A 27,963-nucleotide genomic window follows, 5' to 3' on the forward strand; every position below is an offset into this window, starting at 1 on the left:
AACTAAAAAAACTTTATGTCGCTTACCACTATTGATTTTTTTTTGGGGGGGGTATCCTAATTTCAAAAGGGTTCTTAGAGAATTGCAGATCAAGATGTTAACATTATACCTACATTACTGATACACATATGTTTATTTTTCATTTAAAATTAAATAGACTGAAGTTAGGTTTAACAAAGCAAAACTAAAGACATTTTGAATTTTTCAAGTGAGTTTATACCGGGTACTTCAAAAAATTCATGGAAAGATTAGTGTTATCATTCAATTCTATTTTTCCATGAACCTTTTGAAGTACTCTCATAGATCATCCTAGAGTTTTGTAATTTTATCTGTTTTAAAAGTTCTTCTTGAAGCACAAAGATCTGTTGTAATTGTTCAATAACAGTGGTAAAAGCAAGTTTTCTTAACTGTTAACTTTTAACTGTTTAATGCTTCCGTATTCTAACAAAGGATACTAGATATTTTAGAAATAGTTAAATAACATACAGTGAACATTTACTGTGAAATATGGGTCCCAGAGATTCACATTCCTTAAAGGTATTTCAAATTAAGGACATGCTAACCCAGCTAGAAAGTTGTTATTTTTACATTAACAAAAGAGATGGATGGACTCTATTAACATTGCTTGGGCTTGAAAGATAGTTAAATAATTAAGTAACAATTTGCTTTCTTCATTCTACAGTGCTATACATAATTCTCAATGGATTTCGTATGCAATATATAAATGCATTTAAGATCTATTTTAAAATTACTGAGGCTCAAGCACCTCCTAGCATGGTTGAAAAGAGAGGAAACATCTGTCAGAAGTATTTACTGTGACAAACACAGAAAGAAGCAATAATGTGTACCTTTTTTTGCTTGTTTAATACCATATATTATTTTTAATTGAACAGCGAAGGCATTTGTTCAGAATCAGCCTTTACATAAAAAATAGTTTTGACCTAATCTTTAATTAAAGTGTACATTGATAGTATCAAGTTCAGTTTGAGGGTCAGAAACAACGTCAATGAGTCTGACTTTTTCCTCCCTGTAGGGAAAGCAGACTTGTGTAAATATACATGAGCACAGACTGCATGCATTTATAAAAGAGGTGGAAAACATTCCTGTCTTTGGACAGATGTTGTTTCACTGTGCTCCACACAGGATACAGGCACAGCTCTCAGTGTGTAGAACCCAAAAGAAATGTGGGGCACATACTTTTAGGTTTTTAGAAGATGCACTCTAAGCTCCTTTCCACCTCTGAGCAGGCTCTCCACCTCAAATATTAAGTATAGACTGTAGGGGATATGTCTGCTGATGCCAGCTCATTCTCTCAAAGAAATTAAAGGAAGGGGTTGCTTTAATCAATTTTCTAGAAAGTAAAAAATCAATTCTTTGTGTTCGAGCTGGGTATTTTGTTTTAACACTTTACTGACCTTTCTAGCTTTATTCTCATTATTAAATGAGAATTCTCTCTTAGTAAAATATTAGCAACAGTTATACCCTACAAATCTATATCAAGAGCTTCAGGAAATTCTATAACGTATTTGGTTACCTTTTGTTAAAGAGAGGTAGAACTGACATTCCTATCTAACTAGACTTAAATCTTTTGAAATACCAAAACAATATTTGGGCATGCCTGCAGTGAAAATATTACCAGCGTATAAAAATAAACATTTAAAAGAAAATATGCAGTTGTTTTTTCACAGGATAAAACAGATGACTCAGGACTGGACATAATCGACTTCACTGACAGTGGCAGAACCAGGACATTCTTTGTGTTCTCAACAGGAATGCCTCTAATTCAGCTGGCTTCTTTTAGGATAGGCTATCTTTGCAATACATAGTAGTTTATATTTTAAAAATGCATGTAGCTCTTTATTTACTATTCCTAGTTAGGAAAGTGAAGGTAGAGTGATTTATTTGCTGTTTCATCTGTGCACTCCTAGTGATTTGAGCTTTGCTTGGAGCCATAGAATATGTGATACGTGTATAGCTCACCACTAATCTTACTTAGTGTGGTGTCTGGCAATGTATAGAATTCACTACCATTGTTTTCTGAGACTGCGTACATTTTAATTTTTTAAAAATTTTCTACCTTGATAATATGAGGGTACTTCAAAAAGTTTGTGTAAAAAATAGAATTAAAAGATAATATGAATCTTTCCATGAACTTTTGAAGTACCCTCATATACTAGCAAGACTTTTCAAAATGTGTGTCAAAGAAACAAAACTCAAGAACATTGTTATGGAATTGATACCAGTTATGTAAATCTCCTCCCCGCAACCCCCAAGTTCATGTGTTGGAAGAGTTGTGTAAACCTTTTTTTTTTTGACCAGTAAGGGGATCTCAACCCTCGGCATGGTGTGGTCTGCACCACGCTCAGCCAGTGAGCGCACCGGCCATCCCTATGTAGGATCTAAACCCGTGGCCTTGGTGTTATCAGCACCACGCTCTCCCGAGTGAGCCACGGGGCTGGCCTACAGTTGTGTAAATCTTTAAGAAACTATTGGGGTGCTATGGACAAGCTGGCTATGGTTTTGATGGTAATAAGATGGTGGACATAAGCAGCAACTTCTCACACAGCTCTTGTTTTATTGTGAATGGAGAAGGGGTAAGGCCAAAACCAGGACTCCCTACATATCCTTTCTCCTCTCTCCAAATAAAGCGTTTTCCAGATTCACAGACCCTCTCTTCCCAGCAAGGCTGAGCCACTCTGGAGGGAACTGGGGTAGGATAGTGCAGCAGTGTTGTCTATGGACCTTCTTTGGGTGGGTTTTGCTAGGAAATGCTATGTCCATCCCTTGATTGGACACTGCAAAGAGAATCTCATGACAAACCCACCTGACCTTCAGAAGGAAGTTCTGGGAAAAGGAAAACTATTCCAAAGTATGTCCACTGACTTTGATTACTTTCTCAGTAAAACGTGCTATTGCCCTTCATTATAGTGTAATGACTAGCATATGATTGGAAAGGTGAATAGAGCAATCATATAGATTATAAATGAAAAAATAAGTTGAATGAAAATTTTATAGGATAATTTAGGATCTGGTTTATAATCCCATAACATTTATCACATTATACAGTAATGGTATCATATCTTACTCCACAACTAGCTTGTTACAAGATATTTGGGATCAGGATTATCTTATTTAAGTTTTTATATTTAGTATTGCCTGGCATATGGTGGGTGTCTAATGTTTTATGAATAAATAAAGTTGTTTTCTGGTATTGTTTATCTTTACATCAAAGCAATATTTTTTAAAGCCAGAAAGCGATTTTCTCCTCATCAGGAGATTTAGAGCTGATTCATATAGAGCTAAATTATGTATATACTAAAGGTTTAGAATAGTGATTCTTAAACTGTTTTTTTAATCATAAACCCCTTTGAGAATCTAATGAAATTTCTAATGTCTCCCTCAGAGACAACAGATTAAGAACCTTTGGTTTGCAGAAGTGGTGACAGCAGCCTGCCTCTGTAGTCCTCTGGCTCTTCCTCAGTTCTGCAGCCATGTTTCCTTACTGCAGTCACCCACCCTCTGGTGGGCCACCCATCATCAGGTGGGCCTTGGGCTCCTTTGATATTATCCCTGATCATTCAGACATCTTCACCTTCTGCTTCCAGGACTTTCCTGAGCCACCTGCCCTGCCTCAGTGGGTGCGTCTAGTCTGAAACTCTCAACTCTTCCTAAATCAACCCTTCCACTGCAACTTTTATGACTGGGCAGACCAACCATGAACTTTTGTGTGTGCATGTGTGTGTGCTTGGTCAAGGATTAAGAACAGAGAACTAAGAGACAGATGGAGACACCCTCTTCCTCTGTGTCGTTGATGTGTTCCGTTCCCCTGAAAAACATACATCGCATAAATACTTGAAAGAACCTACCCCATGTTTTCAATAATTTGGATGTTATCTTCTTGGGAGCTTTCTGGAGATGCATTTCTATTTACATGGTATCTCTGTATTTCATAGAAAAACACTAATTTTGGCTTACCCACCTGTGGGTAATAAACAGGAACTATGTGATGCATTGTTTCAAAGTTACCTGAAGCATACAGAGAATTAAAAGCATTCTGCTTTGAAACTAATAACTAAATTATAAAAATGGCATATAACAGTATTAGATTATCTAAAATTATATTCTATAAAATGGAGTTAAAGCTAAATATACCCACAGTAAAATCAATAATAAAATCAATATCAAAGATAAAATATCACAGACTTTCATACATAAAAACTGATACAAAAGTTGACAAGGTGGGGGCTGGCCCGTGGCTCACTCGGGAGAGTGCGGTGCTGATAACACCAAGGCCCCGGGTTCGGATCCCATATACGGATGGCCGGTTCGCTCACTGGCTGAGTGTGGTGCTGACAACACCAAGTCAGGGGTTAAGATCCCCTTACCGGTCATCTTTAGAAAAAAAAAAAAAAAAAAAAAAGTTGACAAGGTGGGCATGCCAATAGTTTTTTTTATAAAACTATTAACTGTCTTGAATGCACTGTACTGTTAGTTCAGTTTTTCAAAGTGCCTAACTTTGGGCTGAGCCTGTGGCGCACTCGGGAGAGTGCGGGGCTGGGAGCGCGGGGATGCTCCGCCGCGGTTCGGATCCTGTATAGATAATGGCCAGTGCACTCACTGGCTGAGTACCGGTCACGAAAAAGACCAAAAAAAAAAAAAAAAAGTGCCTAACTTTTAGGGAGTAGGTAAGTTACGTATAGTTTGGGGGATATGTTCATACTTTATTTTGGCACTTACCATTCCACATCATTTACCTGTTTACAGGTACTCTTCCCTTTACGGCAATGATTTCCTTTTGAGTGGAGATTGCTTTACGACTCTAATCCCCAGGGCCTAACATAGTCCTGGGCACATTCAAGGTGCTTAATAAAAGTGCTTATTAAATGAATGTGTGAATTTTTCCATAAAAGCACTGTAAAAGTAAACGCTAAAAGATTGCATATATTTTGGATTTTATTAAAGGATTTGATTACGTTTCTGTCTTTGAGTTATATAGTTACATGGCTATATTTAGGATAACATTTATTTTAAGATCCTTGAAGTCAGAGATTATAATCCTTATAATTTTACCATAATCTCCAAAATAGAGCTCCAAACTTACAAGGCTATCAAAAATATGTAAAAGATTAGGATGTACAAAAATTACTACCTTCCTAAGAATTCCTATTCACTTACAATGTATTTGGTTGTACAGATATCAGTTTAAAGTAAAGGGTTCATCTTAGTTTTTCTAAAGACCTGAAATGTATACGATAGATGTTGAAAATAAATAATATATTTAATAGATTTTAATTAATGTTTTTCTTATGAGCAGTGATATGAGTCTTTGCATAAAGACCACACAGTATGCTATTGGGCACATATATAAGGATGGAGTTTTTGCATATTAAATACATGTATCCAGGGGTGTCACTGGTTTTAAGCCTGAGAGGCTCAGATTTGTGCCATCTGTTTGGATGGGATGGCAAATGTGCAGGAGTCGAGGGGGAAGGGGATCTACAACTTGCCAGGGGGAGAATAACTAAGTACTTACGAGAAAAGCTCAGATAATTTCCTATTGCAGCAAGTCAGCCTCCACTTTAAATTTCATTTTAATTTAATTGATCTTAGAGTTCATTTTTCAATATAGTAAAATCATATACTCTAATTGAATACTCCTTTAAAATTTTTGAAGTTCTTCCATAATTGAAATTCTCCTAGTTCCTTTTTATTTATAAAAACAATTTGTTTACATATCACATATTTCACATATTTGCATATCTGAAAATTTTCCTAAATTCCCACCAACTGAAGTGAATTTACAATTAGAGCAGCCATTATTGTCCTTATATCTCAGCACAGTTCAGCCAGTCAGTGCTAGAGAGGTCACTATCAGCCAAAGCTGTTTCATGAAGTTAGATAACTTTGATTAATGACTGTGCCCCCTGCTAGCTTTGTGACTTTAGATAAGTTACTTCACCTTTCTGAAACTTAGCATTCTCATCTGCAAAATGAATACATATCTGCCCTACAGGTTGTGATGATTACATGCAATAATGTGTATAAATATCTGAAATGTTTAGCATAGTGTTGACTCTTTTTTTTTTCCCTTGCCACCTCTTCTTTGCCTCCTAGACCATAGTGTTTTGCATATAAAATTATTAGTGATTGTCATAACAGCAACTACAACAGGATATGAAATGAAGCTTCTATTCTATAACATTCTATATGGCTTTTTCTTTTTTATTATTGTGGCAATAACAGTTAGCATGAGATCTACCCCCTTAACACATTTTAAAGTGAAATACATTATTGTTGACTTTAGGTATAATGTTATACAGCAGATCTCTAGATCTAATTCATCTTGCTTGACTGAAACTTTATGACCATTGAATAGTAACTCCCCATTTTCTCCCCACAGCTGCTGGCAACTAGCATTCCATTCTTCAATTTAATGAATTAGACTATTTTAGATATCTTATATAGGTGGAATCAATGCAGTATTTGTCTTCTGTGACTGGCTTATTTCACTTAGCATGATGTCCTCAAGGTTCATCCGTGTTGTCACATATTGCAGAATTTCCTTTTTTTAAAGGCTGGATAGTGTTCCATGTTCCATTTTATGTATATACTACATTTTCTCTGTCCATTCATATGTCTGTGGACATTTAAGTTGTTTCCACATCTGGGCCATTGTGACTAGTGCTGCAATGAACATAGAAATGCTAATGTCTCTTGGAAATCCTGATTTCAATGCTTTTGACTAAATACCTAGTAGTGCGATGGCTGGATCATGTACTAGTCCTATTTTTAATTTTTTGAGGAGCCGCAATACTGTTTTCCATAGTGGCCACAATATTTTGCATTCCCACTAATGGTGTACAAGAGTTCTAATTTCTCCATATCCTCTCTAACACTTGATGTCTTTTTTTTTCTTTTTCTTTTTTTTTTGACAATAGCATCCTGAGAGCCGAGAGCTCATTGTGGTTTTGATTTGTATTTCCCTGACAATTAATGACATTGAGCAATGTTTATATATCTGTTCCTGTTGGTATGTCGTCTTTGGAGAGATGTCTATTCAAGTTCTTAGCCCATTTTTTATTCAGGTTATTAGCTTTTTTTTTTTTTTTTTTTTTTTTTTGGCTGTTGAGCTGTAGGTGTTCTTTATATATTTTTGAGATTAACTCCTATCTAGATATATGGTTTGCAAATATTTTCTCTTACTCCATAGGTTGCCTTTCACTCTGTTGTTTCTTTTGCTGTCCAGAAGCTTTTTAGTTTGATGTAGTTCTGCTTGTTTATTTTTCTTTTGTTGCTTCTGCTTTTGGTGTCATATCCATGAAATCATTGCCAAGACCAATGTCATGGAGCTTTTGCCCTATGTTTTCTTCTTGGAGTTTTAAAGTTTCAGATATTATGCTTAAGTCTTTAGTCTTTTTTTTTTTTGTGTGGTGGCTGGTCGGTATGGGGAGCTGAAACCTTAACGTTGGTGTTACAAGGCTGTAGTCTGACCATCTGAGCTAATTGGCCAGCCTTTAATTCATTTTGAATTGATTTTTGTGTATGGTATAAGATAAGGATTCAATTTCATTCTTTTGCATATGGATATTTAGTTTTTCCATCACCATTGGTTGAAGAGACTATCATTTCCCTATTGTATATGCTTAGCACCCTTGTTAAAGATCAGTTGACTATATACAGGTGGATTTATTTCTGAGCTCTCTATTATGTTCCATTGCTCCATGTGTCTGTCTTACGCCAGTACCATACTGTTTTGATTAGTGTAGCTTTGTAATACATTTTGAAATGAGGAAATGTGATGCCTCCAACTTTCTTCTTCCTCAAGATTGACTTTGCTATTTGTGGTCTTTTGCAGTTTCAGTTGAATTTTAGAATTTTTTAAATATTTCTGTAAAAAAGTTCTTGGGATTTTGATAGGGATTGCCTTGAATCTATAGATTGCTTTGGATGTATGGATATTTTAACAATATTAAGCCTTCCAATTTATGAACATGGGATGTCTTTTCATTTGCGTCTTGTTTCTTTCATCAGTGTTTTGCAGTTTTCATTATACAAGTCTTTCACCTCCTTAGTTAAGTTTATTCCTGGGTATTTTATTCTTTTTGGTGCTATTGTAAGTGGAATTGTTTTCCTAATGTCCTTTTCAGGTGGATTGCTGTTAGTTTACCTAAATGACTTTGATGATTGTTTTTGTTAATTTGTTTGGGGTCATACTGGATTATAAAGAGACTAATAACAATTGCATTGAGAAAATTAAGTAACTCTGATTTTTGAAAATTGTAAATTTAAGACATGTTATATTTATTATTTTGTCAAACTTTATTGGAGAAGTTAAAAATTAGTTAAAGTAATTGTCCCTGAATTGGGAAGAAATTTTGAAATCTATTAAGATGAAGGATACTACATTATTTTTAGAATAAGCTCAAATTCTTGGGTGAGGACTGTTGTTGAATTCTCTGAGGACTTTGATATTAATAAGGTGCTTTGCCATCTTTGGTAAATTACTAAAAATATGAAAAATATGTAAAATACTGGAATCTTTACCCATGATCTTTACCCTTCACAGCCAGCCAGGTATAAACAGAGGAGAAATTCCTCCTGTTTATTTTACAAGTTTCAGACCTTGAGAAATTCACATTGCCAACACACACTCATGGGTATAGTGTCAGCTAAGAAAGTCCCATTCTATTAAATGATTTTCTACATTTCATATTCAATGGACATGACCAGAGTTCGACACCTCTCCACCCCTGCTCCTCCTTACCTCAACCTCCTTGTCCTAGAGTGGCAGAGCTCCTAGCATATGCTATACATGCATAAAGCTTCATTACACTGTTCCAGTTTCTTTTTTCCTATTCTCCTGGCCTAATTCCTTTGCTATGACCCCATCCCCTCCTGTAGACAGCTGTGGAACAAGAACATTAGCATTCAAACACACGGAAAGGAGGAAGGGGCTCCTTCCAAAGTTAAGGACTACAGAATCTGAAGAGTCAATTCTAGGATGCTCCCTAATATGATGAAGATAACTGTTACACATTACACTTCATTACATTTAGTTGCATTAGTTAGGCAAGGGAAGTTGATGTGTCCTTTGTTTTTTTTTTTTTTTTTTTGTCTTTTTCGTGACCGGCACTCAGCCAGTGAGTGCACCGGCCATTCTTATATAGGATCCGAACCCACGGCGTGAGCGTCACCATGCTCCCAGAGCCGCACTCTCCCAAGTGCGCCACGGGCTCGGCCTGATGTGTCCTTTGTAATACAACCTTCAGCATATTATAATCTAAATATTCAGGTGCTGGAGTGTGTGCTTAAGAAGGGGGACAGGCCACAGAGGACAGGCTACAGATTACAGGCCACAGATATAGTTGTGAAAAATTTTTATTTTTCTATTCTGATGAAAAATGTGATATTTGCACTGTCGCTAAACAAATACATTAGTGACTTAGATTTCACAGTTTACATAGCTGATTGTTGTTTCACCATTTGCATGACTGATATCATGCTCTTTTGCCAGATATAAAATTATGCATTTCCCCCACCCACCTGGCTCTATGTTTACATAACTGACAGTCATATCCAATATGAACTAAATACAAGTTTTGTTCATAGTGGCTACCATTTTCATATATAAACATTATAGGTAAAATTTCCTAGTAATTTTATTTATCTTTATGCACAGCTAAGTAAATAAGTTAAAAAAAATGTAAAAAATCCAAACAAAAAAACCCTTATTTCTTGGCATTTTTTATTGGTTAGAATATTCTCTTTGTTAGCACATGTGGCCAGCTTGCTTACTTATGTACGAGTTGTTTTCATCCTCGTTTTTATTGTTCCTTTTCTTGCTGATTTTCTTGGCATCTTTGGATGCTTTCCAATTCATTAGGAATTGTCTTTCTATACTTTTAATTTCTTTTCCATCAAGAAATTCTGGAGAAAAATACATATGTTTTAGAAATATATATATACATATAAATACATAAGTAAAAAATATACACTTCTGTTTAAGTTCATATGAACTTAAGTTACACCATAGGCTGAAATAAGTTTCTTTTATTTTTAGATTTTTTTTCTGATTTCAAAAAGATTATGTGATTATTATAAACCAACTGCAACATGATTAAAAAAAAAAAAACATAAAAAGGCTCTGTACTGGGCCGACCCCGTGGCTCACTCGGGAGAGTGCGGTGCTGGGAGCACAGTGGCGCCACCGCCGCTGGTTCGGATCATATATAGGAATGGCCGGTGCACTCACTGGCTGAGCGCGGTGTGGACGACACCAAGCCCAGGGTTGCAATCCCCTTACCGGTCACACAAAAAAAAAAAAAAAAAAAAAAGGCTCTGTACTTATTATCCATACCCCTCCTTCTCATCACTGCCAAAGGTAATCAGTGAAAACAATTTGGTATTAGGTCCTCCTTCTAGGGTCATATGTAAATGATAATTTTTAAAGCCAAAAATGTTGTTATACTCAATAAAAATTAAATCATACTATCTATTAATTTAAATATTATTATTATTATTAGGACAAAGGAAAATGCATTTTTTAATAAAGTGAATGACAAGTTTTATATCTAACACGATGTTTTTAAAGCACATACAATATTAATAATGCTTATTACATCCTAGGAAGGACATAGGTTATAATTGGAGCAACCTACAGAGCAGGGCTTCTGGTTCTATGAAGTGAGATTTCAGCTACCTTTATATTTTGTCTCTTTCAAAAAGTTTTTAAAATTGAACTTATTAAATCATGGAAATAATATTTGTATGTTGTAAGATATCTGAAAAATACAAAAAAATTTCAAAAGAAATTAAAATTGCTTTATTCCATTACAAGAAATAATCACTGAAAACCATTGAGAACACTTAGTATATTTCTTAGCATTTTTTTCTATGTATGTATATATGTGTTTTTTTTTTTTTTTTTGTCTTTTTGTGACCAGCCGCACCGCCCTCAGCCAGTGAGCGCACCGGCCATCCTTATATAGGATCCGCTCCCAGCGCTGCACTCTCCCAAGTGCGCCACGGGGTCGGCCCTATATATGTATGTGTTATATAAAATTGGAATTCTCTATATAATTTTATTTCTGCTTTTTAATATTGTGTCATGAGCATTTTACCAGGTCTTTCTTTAAGCACAATTTTTAGTGTATGATAGTGTTCTATTGTATATGGAGATACTATAAAATATTGAATAATTCCCTTATTACAGGACATTTTATATTACTTACGTTACCTTTTTAATCATATGAGTACAGATGGTCTTCATTTAATAAAAGACAATCTCTTCTAACACAGTTTCTGTGTAATAGTTTTTAAATTAAAATAAATATTTTCTCTCATCCATGTAATGCCTTCTACTGGATACCAGAATGTAGAAAGGATTTAGTAAAAATCTATTAGATCATATTCTTTCAGGGAAAAATGACAATATTCTGTATAGTTGTACAATATTTCAATTGTACTACTGAAAGTATAAACACTGCCACTTAAATATGATCCATAATATTGTGTTATACCCAAAGTACAAAATAAAGCAATGAAATGAAACTGGAAATATAAATTAGAACCATAAATTCTAAAAGTAATTGTCTCCATATCTTATCTCATATTTTTTTTTAGCTGAATAATAAATAGCACTTTCCCAACTATAATTTAAGAAGTTAGCTAAATGTTTTATTATCAAACATCTTAGTACTTCTAACCTTACATCAAAGGCCATTCTTTTATGCTCAGTTTTCTCAACCACTTGTATTTATTGATCGATTTCCAGATCTGTGATCAATAATTACATAATTTGTTAGTATGTTTTTGGATAGGGTATACATAATGAATACATGTTTTTAAAACATCTATTATAAAGGTAAGGAATGAAAAATCCAAGTCTTTTACCATAATCTCTTCTTCCTCATGTTAATGTCCCAGATAGAGCTGAAGAATGACAGGGAGACTGTGCCTCAGTTAACGTGATTCCATCTCATTTTTAGCATATGATCTTATTTGAAGTTATTATGTGTGGAAGTGGTTTAGGAGGGAAAACCAGGTGATGGACACATAGGTCTCATCAGAGACCTATGAGATTTATTTCATTTTAATGAGTTGCTCTCAACACAAATTTGCTTCTACTCTTACTAAGTAAACCAAATATGTGGGTGGACATTCAGTTTGGTGAAAACTGGGTAACGTACTAAACATAAAATAGTCCTTACTGGGACACATCAAACCAGGTCCTCAATTAACTTTGTGTTTTTTGGTTTCACTTTTAGGAAAAAGAAAGAGATGAGAATAAAACAAGCTAAAATCAGAAAGAATTTGTAGTATGTGCATAGAAAAAAGACTGGAAGGATATATACTAAAGTGTTAACAGCAGATTTATGATGGGATTATGAAGGATATTTTATTTTTTACATTTTTTGCAAAAGGGCTGACCAGTTAGCTCAGTGGGTTGGAGTGTGGCATTATAACACTGTGGTCAAGGGTTCTAATCCCCACACCAGCCAACCACCAAAAAAAGCAAAAAAAAAAAAAAAAAAAAAGTATTAATTTTGTAATCATAAAATGTTATAGAAAAGATTTATTCAAAACAAACTTTGAATAAATCCTCTTTACTTTGAAATGAATATACTTATCTTCACATCTTTTATAATCTCACCTATAGGACTATATAATATAATGAAAAACGTTTCCAGAAATGATCCCACGAACATTGGGAGGTTCATAATCACCAAACATTAATTGTATTCATTTTATTCTGCTTGCTAAGTAAAGCAGACTAATACAATTGTGTGTGGTGGGCAGAGAGGATAGGGGAGGAGAGGCTGTGGAAGGGGTGGCATAGCAGAATCACCTGTAGAGCTTTTAAAAAATATACATGACTGTTCTACTTGTGTATTCTCTGTTCCCTACCCTTGTAAGCAGGGAGGGTATGGCCCTTGCATATTAATTTTGAAAAAACATCTTGTATTTTTTTTGATATCCTTCCCTCCCCCAAAGAACCACTGCACTAGCATTATGATTAATCAAGGTTTACCACAGCTCTGAGCTTTGAAGTGGTTTTGTCATACGATAGTTTTTATACCCATGCATAGCACGTCACAGAAGTTCTGGTACAGAAAGCTCACTCAGTGGGTCTCTTTCCTGAGAGGGCACTGTCTGTCTCTTTGATTCTGTGTAACTTGGTTGCTACTGACCAAATGCTTTTGTCCTTTTTCCCTAATATAGTGCATATTAAAGAATGTTATTATTTGTAAGAATCTCAAAAGGGGACTGCCCACCCTGTTCTCCTTTCAAATGAGACGAAATGATTCCTGTGTACTCTTAGGGTACCATTTGGCAAATGTCAAGCAATGAAAACCTTGATCAATTTTATCTACAGAACCAAGAGCTAAGGAGTCTCTTGGGATCATCAAAACATTTGCACCAGTGAAAGTTTGGCAAATGGTCAACAAGTTCTACACATTAATGACTAATTTTTGTTGGTAATAGCCACATTTTCTCCTAAAAAAAGAGTATCTGCTGCTTTATTTCTGAACAGCAGGTATTTTTCATGCTTTGTTTCTCAACTTTAACTTATATTCAAAATATCTAATTTAAACTTGACCATTTTCATAGATCCTTATGTCATATTTATATTTCTGAAAGCTTGCTGATAAATTAACTAAAAAGTTAACCAGGTATCTTTCTCTAAGAAAAATATATTTATATAAATGTGTACCCAGTGATTTGGACACCAGTATCAGTCTGTCCCTGTATTTTGGTTTAAGACAAACAGGATTTCCATTTAGATCCATTTTCCACAGCTTCATCAACTTGTTCAGTAAATATTCCAGATCCTATAATTAGAAAAGAAAAAGCAAGATACAAGTATTCTGTAATTATCAGTACTTTTAGTATATCAGTTAACTGTTTTTAAAGGTAATTACTTTCATGGAATTCTAGCTTAGTGTCAGGTACTTAGAAGATGAATAATAACTAATTTGTAAGTAAAATGGTCTATACTGACAATAGAAGGGACCAAAGATGAGTCAAAAAGTGAGGTTCTGAGTTTGGGGCCACAGAACTGTTCTCTGTCATAATCCCTTAAATAGACCCAGCCTGCAGCTCAGAAAACACTTTTTGCTGCAGAAGATACACTATTCTTAATGGAGCTTACAGAAGTTTACAGATTAAGGCAATTAAGGAGTAGTAAGCAAGCAGTCCATTGGCACTGCAAGCAATATATTTTGTTGCTTTTTATTTTATAAAGAATGTATATTCATCAAATCTGCCCCCAAAATCTACCAAAGGGGAAAACAGGAGGAAAAAAATCACTTGCATGCTTATCACCCAAAGAGCATTTTTAATGTGTTGTTATATGCATATATCCAGCTAGTTGTCTTTTTTGAGCATAGGGGCTTCTTTTTTGTCATTATACTGTGGGTACAATTTCGTTTTACATTATATCGAACATTTGCATGCTTTTGTGGCTTACAAGAAAATCAGCTAATTGACATTTCAAGGAATAATGAAGTAATAATTTAATTATGGTCTACAACCCAAATGAATGTGAGGAAAACAGATTAAGGGCACTTAAGAACCACCTCTCTCAGTTTGCATTCTTCACCTCTTCTTGCTTCCGATTTGGGTTTCTTTTCCCATCTCTCTCCCCAATTGCTTGTCTTTCTGTCATTCCTTTTCTTGCTTTCTCTCCTTCCTCTTTTTTAAAAAATATATTTTGTCTTAACCTGCTATTTAATGAAAATGAAACATACTTTGAGTTTTTCTTATATATGCCCCCAAAGTTCTATTTTTTATTTTAAAAATCAGGTAAGTTTAATCTAACAAATTTACTCAAAAAGGTAATACACTTAGGTTGTTTCCATAAGTTGGCTATTGTGAATAATGCTGCAATGAACATGGGAGTGCAGATATTGCTTCAAAATAGTGATTTTATTTCCTTTGTGTGTGTGTTTGTAGGTCTAGAATTTAGTGTCTGCTAGACTATGAGTGACCAAATAAATAATTTATGTGAAAATATAAGAATTTTTTTTAAGGCAATCCTAAACTTCCTGGCACTGCTGCTTACTGTGTGACCTTAGGCAAGTCTCATAGGATTAGTTGCCAAGGCACATAAAGTATCTGGAACAAAGCAAGTAATAAATATATTAGTTCTTTGCCTTTTTACCTGTGCTGCCACCCCTCTGCTAATTCCCTTTCTCTTAATTTTGGTTAATAGAAAGCAAAAATTGTTGTAAGCAAGGAAGAAGAAACTTCTGACCTTCTGACAAACAAGTAGTTAACTTCTTATAAGAAAGCTCTCTTCACAAATTACAACTTCAGCACTCAGTGCTGGGCCTGGAGTATGCCCTCTCCACAGCATTTGTTCAACAGCATTTAATATAGTCATAATTATCTATCTTATTTTATGTGAGTTACACTATTTCTTTTACTCTAGAAATCTCTAAGGAAGCGATTGTGCATTGCATTTTCGTACAGTGTTGAATACGATGCCCATCATCCAAAAGTTAAGTAACAATAACAACAAGAGAACTTTGAATTGGTATACATAAAAAGAGTGCTTCAGAGTTTTGTTAATTGTTCCTCACTTGATAAATGACCCTCGACATACTCCCTCCAGTGTATGTTTATTTAAGACTAAACTAATCTTGTACTGAAATACGATTACCCTTTGGATACGCTCTGGTTGCTCATTGCCTTCCTGTCTTTAATAAAATGCTTTCACTTTCCTGCCCTTCAATAAGTTACTAGAGGAAGCAGACACTTTTCTGGACAGTCTCTGTTTGATAAATGATCATGTCATGCTATCACTTAGGGGAGTGCTGCAAAATACTAAGGAGCAAATTCTATTTCCCCTGCAGGGCTGGTACCCAAGCTCCTGTATAGGCGTGTGCAGCACGGCAATGCTTTCTCTACGATTAATGATGACCACTGATGAACCTGTATTTGACCAGCATGTTCCAATCTTTATCGGAAACGTCTGGCCCAACTGTCCTTACTAAATCTAAACACAGCCATTTGTCATCCCCCTGACTGCCTGTCATCATCTGCCTGGGAAAATCTATAATTTTTGGCTTGTTCTTGACTAAACTGTGGAGTGAATAAATTTATCTTTGGGCCACTATGCTTGTCAGGATCAATATTGAGCAGAGGTTGAATAAATTAGAAACTGAGAAAACATGACAGGCTGTAGATGCTTGTTCATTTGTGTCTTAAAAATCAAATATTTAGTTTATATAAGAGGCAAGCATGTCAAGTTTTTTATTTTGCCCATTCATTCTGAAGATTCTATACCTCATGATAAATGGTCATCAGAAAACCAACGAAGTAAATCAGTAATATATCTGTGAAATGAACTTTTCAGAGCATGTTACTGATTTAACAAACTTTACGGACATAAAAACTGTAGATAAAGATTGAAGAATTTTGTTCTTCCAAGTTTTTATACATTTTTGCAACCTTGATATTTTTTGACTTAATAGTGTCAGCAAGTTACATAATGTTGGCCCTAGTGAAATTCATGCCTCAATTTACACTCATCAAGCTATTTGCAGAAATGCTAAAGTTTTACTGTAAATTATTAAAGTATTTAATATTTTTATACATTTGTGCATACCTCTTTAAAGGAAAAAATTGCAAAGAAATGTTAACCAAAAGTAAATGTTATTTAAACTAGAGCCCTGCAAGTGAAAGAAAGGAGTTTCTAAAAAAAAAAAAAAAAAACTGCTAAAATATTGTTTGGTCTAAAACCTCTTTTTCTCTTTCCCCTCAATGGTTGACCTGGCCACCAGTTTTACTAGGGACAAGTGGGTCATCTGCCCACGTTTTCTCAGTTATCTGCCTCTGGTCTGACACTTCCTGTTCTGTTCCTCTTTCCCATTTTTCTTAACAAAGGAAGAGTCCCATGTCTTTTCCCAAGTTAATCAGTTCTCTTGATTCCAGCTTCCTCCTCTTGGGATCTTTCCTTTCTTGCATTTCCATTTCCAGTCTCTCCCTCTCCTCTAGCTTTTATCCTGTCTCTTACCTACCATTGCCAAACTTCTTATAAGAGTGGCTGATTAGCTCAGTTGGTTAGAGAGTGGTGCTGATCTGATACTGGCCAGCCACCAAAAAAAAAAAAAAAAAAAAAAAAAGATCACTGAGGGATCTTACTTAAATGCAGGTTCTGATTTGTAAGATCTGGGGCAGAAGCTGAGATTCTGTATTTCTGCTGCTGCTGCTGCTGGTCATAGGACCACATTTAGAGTTGTAAGGATCTTGCTTCCTCACTACCACTGGGCACTCCTGTATCCAGGCACCAATGAAAAGGCACTGCTAACCTTATCACTGACCCACACATTGCCAACCACAGACTTCCTCAGTCTTAATTCTTTGGAGCATCCTACCCTGCTGACCACTCCCTTCATGGTTTTGTGATTCTAAATTCTTGCAGGCTCCACGGATCCTTTATGAATCTCACCCTACAAGTAACAAACCTCTGACCACAAAAATACCCAGTGGATAAACAGGCTGTTTTCTAAAAGTTGCTTTTGAGAACTGAGAACACATCTTTAAAAACAATGCTATACCTGATGGGTTGTTGCCTGTATCACCCCATAAAAAACAACCTGTTTAATTGAGAAAAAACCTGAAGAACATCTGTGCAGCAACAGTGCTATAAAACCTCCCCATAATGCATCAGCATGTTTCAAGAGCACTAGAGCTCCCACTGTTGATCAGGAGCAGATGTCCCCTGTGGCAGACCCTCAGGGACCAATTCACTTGCTTCCTTTTCTATAATCTACGTTTATTCCTTTCGAACAGTGTTTGTTTTCCTTCCCTGGACCACAGCAGAATGTAAAATCCCAGCTAGAAAAAAGTTTTCCTCCTGTAACCCATGTCTTCTCCATTTATATTTAGACTCTGTGTAGAAAAAGAATGGCCACATTGATAGTAATAGTCAAACCTTTGTTACACCAAGGAAAGAAGGGTCATCTGCATATGAGAGGAAGAACCAGATTTTGTGGGAAGCCGCGTTGAGCATTTCATTGTACTCTCTCCTCCCTGTTCTGGGCAATCTCATCCACGATGGCAGTTTCAGTGACCACTTAACCAATACGCTGACGACTCCCACATTCATCTGTCTTCTGAGCTCTGGCTTCATATATCCAATTGTCTACTTGATATTTTCAAAGGCACCTTAAACTCTACGTGACTAAAACTCATGATCCTTTGTCCCCTAAACCTGACCCGTGAATTCTTTATTTCCCACTGTGCAAGTCAGAAGCCCAGGAGTCATTCTTGACCTTTCCTTTTCCCACAGTCCCCATATCTAACTCACAACCAAGTCTTAGTTGCTTTACTCCCTAAACAGCTCTCCAATCTGTCTACTCCATTTCCACCCCCACCCTGTTAAAGTTTCCAACACCTCTCACTTCCTAACTAGCCTGATCTCTTCCAATCTGTTCTCCACACTATAGCCATGTTAATCTTTTCAAAATGGTAATCTCTAATTACTTTGCCCTGATTTAAACACCTTCATTGGCTCCCATTGTTCTTAGGATAAAGACAAATCTCTTTCTTGACCTACACGGCCCATCTACCCACCAGCCTCTGTTTGCACTGTGTTCTGCTTTTATTCTCTCAGCTTCCCATCCCTTATGCTTGCCCTGCTCCCATCTGCTCTAGGTCTTTTTGCACATGCTATTTCCTTTGCCTGGTAAATGTTTCTCTTTTCTCAGAGCTCAGCTCAGCATCCCTTCCTCAGGGAAGCCATCAGTGACATCCCTCACTAGGGCAATTACCTGGTAGAGTCTTTCAGAAACATGTACTTCTTTTTTTGTGGTATTTTTGCAATTTTACATTTGATTTTGGGTGATTATGTGCTTAATGTTTCTTTTCCTCTTAATGCTGCAAGTTCCTCAAGGCCAGGGATTATATCTGTTTTCTGCTCACTATTGTCTCTGTCACTGTCTAGCAAGTGCTACCACGGTAGTAGGTGTTTTCAATGAATGGATAAGAAGAGATGAATGAATGCATGAATGAATGAATGAAAGAACAGGAGAAGGGCAGAGGACTTGAGGTTATAAGCAGAATAGGAATTATAAGGAAGAAATAAGATGGAATAGTTTTTTAAGAAGTTGCTGATTAGAGGGGCTGCAGACATGAAAAGAGAAGGAAAGACAGTATCTTCTCTTTCTTTTTTTAATTTGGGGGGGGGTGTTTGTTTGTTTGTTTGTTTTTGTTATTTGGCAGCTAGCCAGTATGCGGATCTGAGCCCTTGACCTTGGTGTTATCAGCACCATGCTCTACCGACTGAGCTAACCAGCCAGCCCTTCTATTTCCTCCTCTCCTCCTCCTCTCCCTTACTATATACATCTGTTTAGAAGTCCCTGCCCTGGACCAGCTTTGGACTAAGGAATAGGAGAGATGAGGACAAGGTTAGAGGATCTTGGGGGTAAGGAGTCCTTGGCAGCTGTAGGTCTGAAGAGGGGAGGAGAGGGAAGGGAATGAAATCCCAAGCAGCCAGAGAGACAGGAGCCACTCGGTCACCCAGCTTCTTACAGATCTGTATCCTGTGCCTTGGCTTCTAATGTAGCCACTCCCCCGTGGCTCTAGGAACCTAGTAAGCTAGGGCATGGTCATTGTTTGGTCATTGTATTTCCCAGCAACACAATTCTCTTTTTTCTTTTCCTTTTCTTTCCACAGAGCTCAAGGATTTCAGTCCCCTGATAGTACTTTTTCTTGCTACATGTGTTCTTTTAGATTTTAAAGAAATGTCTTTCTTGCTCACTGCTCAAACCAGAATCTTGATTGGAAGATTCAAAGTTGTTTAACCATCCTAAAGGACCATTATTTTTTCATTTTTCTTAAAGCAGGCACTTAAAAATGAAGCTTCCATGCCAAAAGACATGCAAATTTAGTTCTGTGAAACAGGATGACAAGAAGACAATTTGTGAATACTCACAAATCACTAACATAGTTTATGATACTTCACAGAAATTCATATGCAAGATTGATTAACAGGACTTTCACAGTACTGGGTAATCTATTACAATATAATATTTAATGCAATGAGTATGATTAAAGTCCATTTTTAATATACATTTGAATACTGACATTAAATTTTGAATTATTATTTTTAGAAACAACGGTAAATTATCAGTAAAAGCAATAATTTAAAAATTATACTTTCCCGTATAAGAACTACACTCAGTTATTTCATGACCATATAAAAGCAGCTGCTCTAAGTGTTGAAAACCTCAGGTAATTAGAGTGATTTTGTTAGGATTCTCTAATGATGTCCACTTCCTTTTCCCCACGGCACGAAGCTGTCTGTTGCTGACAATTCTTAGGATGGATGTCAGCGACCTTACGTATAGCACGAGAGATTCATCCCCCACAGCACAGAGTTTGATGTCAGTAGCTTTTGGATAATGTCAATGAGCATAAAGAATGGAAAAATTAAAGCCAAAAATAGAGATGCTGACCCCCAGTAATACATACAGAGAAACAAGTTAATATTCTGATGCTAGGCTTCAACATGTTTTTGTCTAAGTCTTCCGAAGAGGATTTAAAATGAACCACAAAAGCACATTTTAAATGTATCCTGGAAAATGTCTATATTCAGACTCCCAGGAAGCTGTGTCCAGGTATTTTTAATTGCTTGTGTCTTCATGCCGGAAGTAAAAAGAACTTGAGATTTCATCCTCACCCTCTCTCTCTGGATATCTTCTCTCTATGCAAGGGAAAATCAACTTTTGGCATATCCCAAGTGTTGGTTTTCATTCCCTCCTCAGATAGTTGAATATTTTTTATTCCTTTATTCATTCATTCTATAAACATATAGTAGGCGCCTACTATGTACCAGGTACTGGGATGAGCTCTGGTTAATCTTGAAATCAATAAATCAAGATTTCTTGCTCTCAAAAACTCTCAGTCTAATGGGGGATATGGAGTTATATTAACCATGTTTCCTTACCAACCATTCATTTGTTTTTTAAATTAGATCTTTTAAAAATCAAGGTGATGTAATCAACATAGTTAAATAAATCAGATAAGACCACAGGGGCGTAACTTAGGGTGTGTAACAGAATCACTTCAACTTCTTCAGCTATTTCTACACACATTTACCTACACGTTGATAAATAACTTCTATTTCTTGATTTTTCAATCTTAGATAGTTAGCTACTGAATTCCTACTATGGAAGATGATGATTTAATCATCCAACCCCTACTACACTTCCCTGTTCCCATCCTGTCAGTAGTTATATTAAAATTGTTCATTAATATTCAGTGACTATATTAAGCTCATTTAAATATTGTTCACAGCTAAACTACATAGTGTACTATGATTGCTTCTTCTTTTCCCTAGAGTTAAAAATTGCTTAATTACTTGTTTGCTTAGTTTTCTATTACCAATTCAGCCAGCTGCAACATGGATGGGCTGGTTGCCTCCTCGCCTGCTGTCCAGCTGGACGTCCCTTCACCTTTATTCTGGGAATTTCCTTAGCTTTTCTCCTGTTTGCTAGATACGATGTCTGCCCCTTTCCTAGTTTATTACCCTTTTTAGGTGGAACACATTTTCTAAAAGCACGGCCTGAGAAAAGGCATGAGTGATATAAATTTTTCTGAGAGCTTGCATGCTTAAAAACGTTTTATACCTCATAATTGACTGAAAAATTGATTGAATATATAATTCTAGATTGAGAATATTTTTCCCTCAACTTTTTGAAGGCATTATTCTACTGTCTTTTGTATTGAAAAGTCTGATAACTCTGTTCCATTTTGATTCCTGATTCTTTGTATCATGATCCTCTTTTTCTTTGTAGGAGCCTTTAGGATATTCCCCTTACTCCTGGTGTCCTAAAAATTTTTAGAGATGGACATTGGAGAGAGTTAATTTTCATCCACTGTGGTGGACATTTGGGAGAGAGTTGCAATCTGGAAAGTCATCTCCCTTGGTTCTGAAAAATTTTCTAATATTATTTTAAAATCAGCTTTATCGAGTTATAATTTACATACAACAAAATACATTATTTAAATGAACAAACATGTACATCTGTGTAACAACCACCACAATTAAGATACAGAATGTTTCTACCGTCGCAAAAGATTCACTCATGGTCTTTTTCAGTCAATCTCTTCCCACCCTTGGATCAGGCAACCATTGAGCTGCTGTTACTATATAGATTTGGTTTTCCTTTTTTTTTTTTTTTTTTTTGGTGGCTGGTGGATACAGGGATCAAACCCTGGACCTTGGTATTATCAGCACCACACTCTAACCAAATGAACTAAATGTTTTTACTTTTCAAGAGTTTCATATAAATGGAGTTATACGGTATATACTCTTTTTTGTCTGACTTATTTCACTCAGTATAATGTTCTTGACTTTTTCTGTGTTGTGTGCATCAGTAGTTCATTTCTTTTTATTGCTGAGTAGTATCCCATTGTGTAGAATACAGTTTGTCTAGTCCCCATTTGAGGGAAACTCGATTGTTTCTAGTATTTACAAATGAAGTTACTATAATAATTTGCGTACAGGTATTTGTGTGTATATAGGTTTTCATTCCACTTGGCTAAATACCTAGGAGTGAGATTACTGGGTCATATGGTAAGTGCATGTTTATATCTATAAGAAGCTGTCATGCTATTTTCTAAAGAGGACATACCATTTTACATTTTCCTTAGCAATGGATGAGAATTGCAGTTGCTCCACGTCCTCATCAACAATCGGTATCGTCAGTCTCTTTAATTTTAGCCATTTTAGTAGGTATGTAGTGGTATGACATTTTGGTTTTAATTTGCATTTTGCTGATGAATATTGATACTGAGACTTTTCTAGTATTTATTGACCATTAGTATATCTCCTTTTGTAAAGTCACTGTTGAAATCTTTAGCCCATTTAAAAAATTTGTCTTCTTATAGAATTGGAAGAATTCTTTATGTATTTTACATAACAAATTATTTGCCAGATATATGTATTGCTGGTATTTCAACTCAGTCTGTAGTTTATTGTTTCATTAATGATGTCTTTTAAAGAGAAAAAGTTTAAAATTGTCATGAAGTCTAGTTTATCAATTTTTTATGGATCATGCTTTTTGTGTTCTTTTAAAGAAATTTTTCTCTAATCTATTTTTTCTAGAAGTTTTATATAGCAGTGAAATTTATATATTATCCATTTTGAGTAAATTCTTGTGTATAATGTAAAGGCTGAAGGTTCACTTCTTGTTCCACCAGAATTTGTTGAAAAGCTTATCCTTTTCCATTTAATTATCTTAAAACTCTTGACAAAAATCAATTGACCATATGTGTGGGTTTATTTATAAACTCTCTGTTCTGTTCCCTTGATCTCTATGTCCATCCTATGCCAATACCACATTGTCTTGATTATTGAAACTTTAAAGTTTTGAAATCAGTTAGAGTGAGTTTTTCAACTTCATTCTTAACAGTGTTGTTTTGGCATTCTAGGTCCCCTGCATATAAATTTCAGAATCAATTTGTCAATTTCTAAAAAAAAATCTGGGATTTTGATTGGGATTATGTTGAATATAGAGATCAATTTGGAAGGAATTAGCACCTTAAGAATATAGTCTTCCAATCTCTCCCCGTTTATTTAGATCTTCTTTAATTTTTCTCAACAGTGTTTTGTGTTTTGTACTGCTCTTGCACATATCTGCTTAAATGTATCCCCAAATATTTTATGTTTCTTGATGGAATTGTAAATGGTATTTTAAAAAATCTCATTTCCAGTTGTTCATTGCTAGCATATGGGAATACAGTTGATTTTTGCATATTGACCTTGGCATTAATCCTATAGCATTGCTAAATTCATCCTATAAGTTCTAATAGTTTTTTTGTAGACTTCTTATGATTTTATATGCACCCAATTATGTGGTGTGCAAATAAAGACAGTTTTACTTTTTCTTTTTCAAACTGAATGTTATTTACTTCATTCCCTTGCCTTATTGCACTGGCTAAGACTTCTAGCATAAGGCTGAATAAATGTGGTAGAGCAAACATCTTTGCTTTATTCCCAGTCTTAGGGAAAAGCATTCAGTCTTTCATTATTAAGTATGATGTTATTAATATGTTTTGCATACATGCCTATTATCAGGTTAAGTTCCCTTCTTTTTACATTTTGCTGAGAATTTTAGAATTATAAATGAATGTTGAATTTTTTATAATGCATTCTGTGCATCTATTGAGATACTCGTGTAATATTTATCATTTACTTGGTTAAGTTATATTGATTGATTTCTGAATGTCAAACAAATATTGCATTCCTGAGATAAATCTTACTTGGTCATTATGTGTTATCATTTAATATATTGTTAGACTTGATTTGTTAATATTTTTGTAGGACTTGTGGTTCTATGTTCATGAGGAATATTTCGTAGCCTTCTTTTCTTGTAATATTGCTGGTGATAGGATAATGCTGGCCTGATAACATGGTTGGGAAGTATTCCCTGACTGTCTTTTTTCTGAGAGAGTTTGTGTAGGATTGGTATCAGGACTGGTCTTGGAGTTTTCTTTGTGGAAAGGTTTCTGCTTGTGAAATATGATTTAATAGACACAGAGCTATTCAGATTTTCTATTTCTTCTTATGTCAGTTTTTGTAATTTGTATCTTTCAAGGAATTTATCTGTTTTATCTAAGTTGTCAACTTTATTGGCATAATTTTCTTCACAACATTCCCTTATTATACCTTTAACTATAGTGATATGTCTTTTTATTCCTTATGTTATTTTGTATCTTCTCAGTTTTCTTGATCAGCCTAGCTAGAAGTTTATTAATTTTATTTATATTTTCAAAGAACTAGCTTTTGGTTTCATTGATTTTTCTCTAGTGGTTGTCTATATTTCTATTTAATTAATTTCTGCTTTATCTTTATTATTTCTTCCTTCCACTTACTTTAAATTTAATTTGCATTTGTTATTCTTGCTTCTTGAGGTAGAAGCTTAGATCATTGTTTTAATTTTTCTTCTTTTCTACTATAAGCATTCAAAATCTATAAATTTCCCTCTAAGCACTACTTTATTGCATCCCACAAATTTTCAAATATTTTGTTTTCATTTTCAAATGAAATCAGTTCAAATATTTCCAATTTCCTTTGTGACTTCTTCTTTGATCCAGAGATTATTTAAAATTGTTTTAAAATTTCCAAATATTTGAAGGTTTTAAAGTTTATTCCTTTCTACTTTAATTTCATTGTAGTCAACAACATACTCTGTATAATTTAATTCCTTAAAGTTTTTGTGGATTACTTTATATGGTTCAGCAATATAGACTATTTTGGTGAATATTCCAACTCCTAATGTCAGGAGAAATGTTCTATAAGGGTAAATTAGATCAAGTTGGTTGGTTGTGTTGTACCAATCTTTTATATTCTTACTCATTTACTGTCTACTTGGCTCTATCAATTACAGAGAGAGGAGTGTTGAAATCTCTGTTATAATTATGAATTTCTCTATTTCTTCTTTCACTTCTGTCAATTTTTACTTTATGTGGTTTGAAGCTCTGTTATTAAGAGCATAAATATTGAGGATTATTATGTTTTATTGATGAATTGACACTTTTTATCATTATAAATTTTCCTTATCTCTGATAATATTTCTTGTCCTAAAATGCACATGATTAGATTTTTAATACATCCAGTCTTACTCTCTGCCTTTTAATTGAAAGATTTAGACTATTTATATTTAATATAAATGTATATACCTGAGTTTAAAACTACAGTCTTGCTATTTATCTTATCTATTTTTATTCACTTTTTCTTCTTTTCATGCCCTCCTTTTTTTGCATTTCATTTTCTCTCCATTATTGGATTATCGGTTATAAACATCTTTGTTATATTTTTAGTGGTTGCTTTAGGGTTAAAACAATCATCTTTCAATAAGCACAGTCTACCTTCAAATAGTATGATACCACTTCACATATAAGAACCTTACAAAAGTATACTGCCATTTTCTCCACCCCTGTCATTTGTGCTATTGTTTTTGTATATTTTAATTTTATATGTCATAAACTCCATATGTGGTTATTATTTTTGCTTTAAACAATTATCTCTTAAATAAATTAAGAAAATTAAATGTCATTTATATTTACCACTTACCACATTCAACACTTTATTACTTTGTGTAGATAAAAGGTTCCATCTGTCATTATTTTTCCTTCATCCTGAAGAACTTTCTTTAATATTTTATAGTGCAGGTTTCCTGGGGACAATTTCTCTCAGATTTTATTCATTTTAAAACAATCTTTATTTTGCCTTCATTTTTTTGAAGGATAGTTTCATTGGACGTATAATTCCATGTTGACAATATTTTAGCATTGTTCCATTGTCTTCTGGCTTGCATTGCTTTTGATGAGAAGTCTATGATATTCTTATCTTTCTCTGAATATAAAATGTCTTTTTACTCTAGTTGTTTTTAAGGTATTCTTATTATCATTGTTTTCAGCAATTTTATTATGGTGTGCCTTTGGTGTAATTTTCTTTGAGATTTTCCTGTTTGGGTTTTGTTAATCTGCATGAATCTGTGGGTTAAAATTTTCATCAAATTTGGGAATTTGGGGGTAGTTTCTTTTGTTGTTTGTTGTTCTTGTTCTGTTTTTTAGCTAATTTTTTGAGATATACTTCATATACCTTAAAATGCACACATTTAAAGTATATAATTCAATGATTTTTAGTGTATTCACAGAGTTATGGAACCATCATCATAACCAATTTTTAGAACATTTTATTACTCCAAAAAGAAGCCTTGTACTCATTAACATCACTTCCTATCTTCTTCCAACCTCCCAGCCTTCAGCATTCAATAAGCTACTTTCTGTTTCCATAGGTTTACCTGTTTTGGACATTTCATATCAATGGAATTTCATACAATATGTGGTCTTTTCATAATGTTTTCAAAGCTAACCCATGTTGTAGTATGAATCAGTACTTCACTACTTTTTATTGTCAAAAAATATATTATTATGTATTATGGAATGTTGTATGGACATGCACCTTCTTTTATCCATCCATCATTTGATGGACATTTGATTTGTTTCCACTTTTTGGCTATTATGAATAATTTTGCTATGAACATTCATGAACTTTAAAATTTACATTTACTTGTACATATTTGTGGGGTACAGTGGAGTTGAGTTCCTTATATATTCTGGATATTAGCCCCAGGTTTGATGTGTAGTTTGTAAGCACTTTCTCCTATTCCATAAATTGTGAATGAGATTACTTTCTTAATTTCTTCTTCACCTAATTGATGATTGGAGTATAGGAAGGCTATTGATTTTCGTGTGTTGATTTTGTACCCTGCTACTACACTGAATTCATTTATTAGTTCTAATAACTCCTTGGTGGAATTTTTAGGGTTTTCTAAGTATATGATTATGTCATCTGCAAATAGGGATAGTTTGACTTCCTCCTTTTCAATTTGGATGCCTGTTATTGCTTTCTCTTGACTTGTTGTGCTGGTTAGAACTTCCAGTACTTTGTTGAATAGGAGTGGGGAAGGTCTTCATCCTTCTCTTATTCCAGATCTTAGAGGAAAAGCCTCCTGTTTTTGTCCATTTGGTATGATATATATTAGCTGTGGGTTTGTCATATATGGTCTTTATTGTGTTGAGGTTCATTTCTTCTATATGTAATGTGTTGAGTGTTTTTATCATGAAGGGGTGCTGGATTTAACAAATGCTTTTTCAGCATCTATTGAAATGATCATATGGCATGTGTAATTAATGCATGGACGTTTTTAGTTCTCTTGGTGTATACTGAGGAGTGGAATTTTGTGTCATATGGTAATTCTGTGTTTAACATTTTGAGGAACTGCCAGAGTGTTTTCCAAAGCAGCTGCACCATTTTACATTCCTCCCAGAAATGTATGAAGATTCCAATTTCTCTACATCATTGCTAACACTCGCTATTATCTGTCTTTTAAGAAGTTATTATAACCATCTCAGTGGGTGTTAAGTGGTATCTCATTATAG

General features: G+C 34.7%; 1 protein-coding gene across 1 annotated transcript in view; it reads right to left on the minus strand.

Annotated features, from left to right (window-relative positions):
• The window catches only part of PPP1R42 (protein phosphatase 1 regulatory subunit 42), a 43,283-nt gene that overhangs the window by 2,619 nt on the left and 12,701 nt on the right, over positions 1 to 27,963 (minus strand). The window contains exons 5-7 of the mRNA XM_063080138.1: positions 13,715 to 13,832; positions 9,796 to 9,927; positions 3,867 to 4,026 (exon numbers count right to left, since the gene is read on the minus strand). Coding sequence (XP_062936208.1) covers positions 3,867 to 4,026; positions 9,796 to 9,927; positions 13,715 to 13,832 — 410 coding nt within the window. The remainder of the gene's footprint in view (positions 1 to 3,866; positions 4,027 to 9,795; positions 9,928 to 13,714; positions 13,833 to 27,963) is intronic.

Source organism: Cynocephalus volans, chromosome 15 (assembly GCF_027409185.1).
Source record: "Cynocephalus volans isolate mCynVol1 chromosome 15, mCynVol1.pri, whole genome shotgun sequence".
Lineage (NCBI taxonomy): Eukaryota > Metazoa > Chordata > Mammalia > Dermoptera > Cynocephalidae > Cynocephalus > Cynocephalus volans.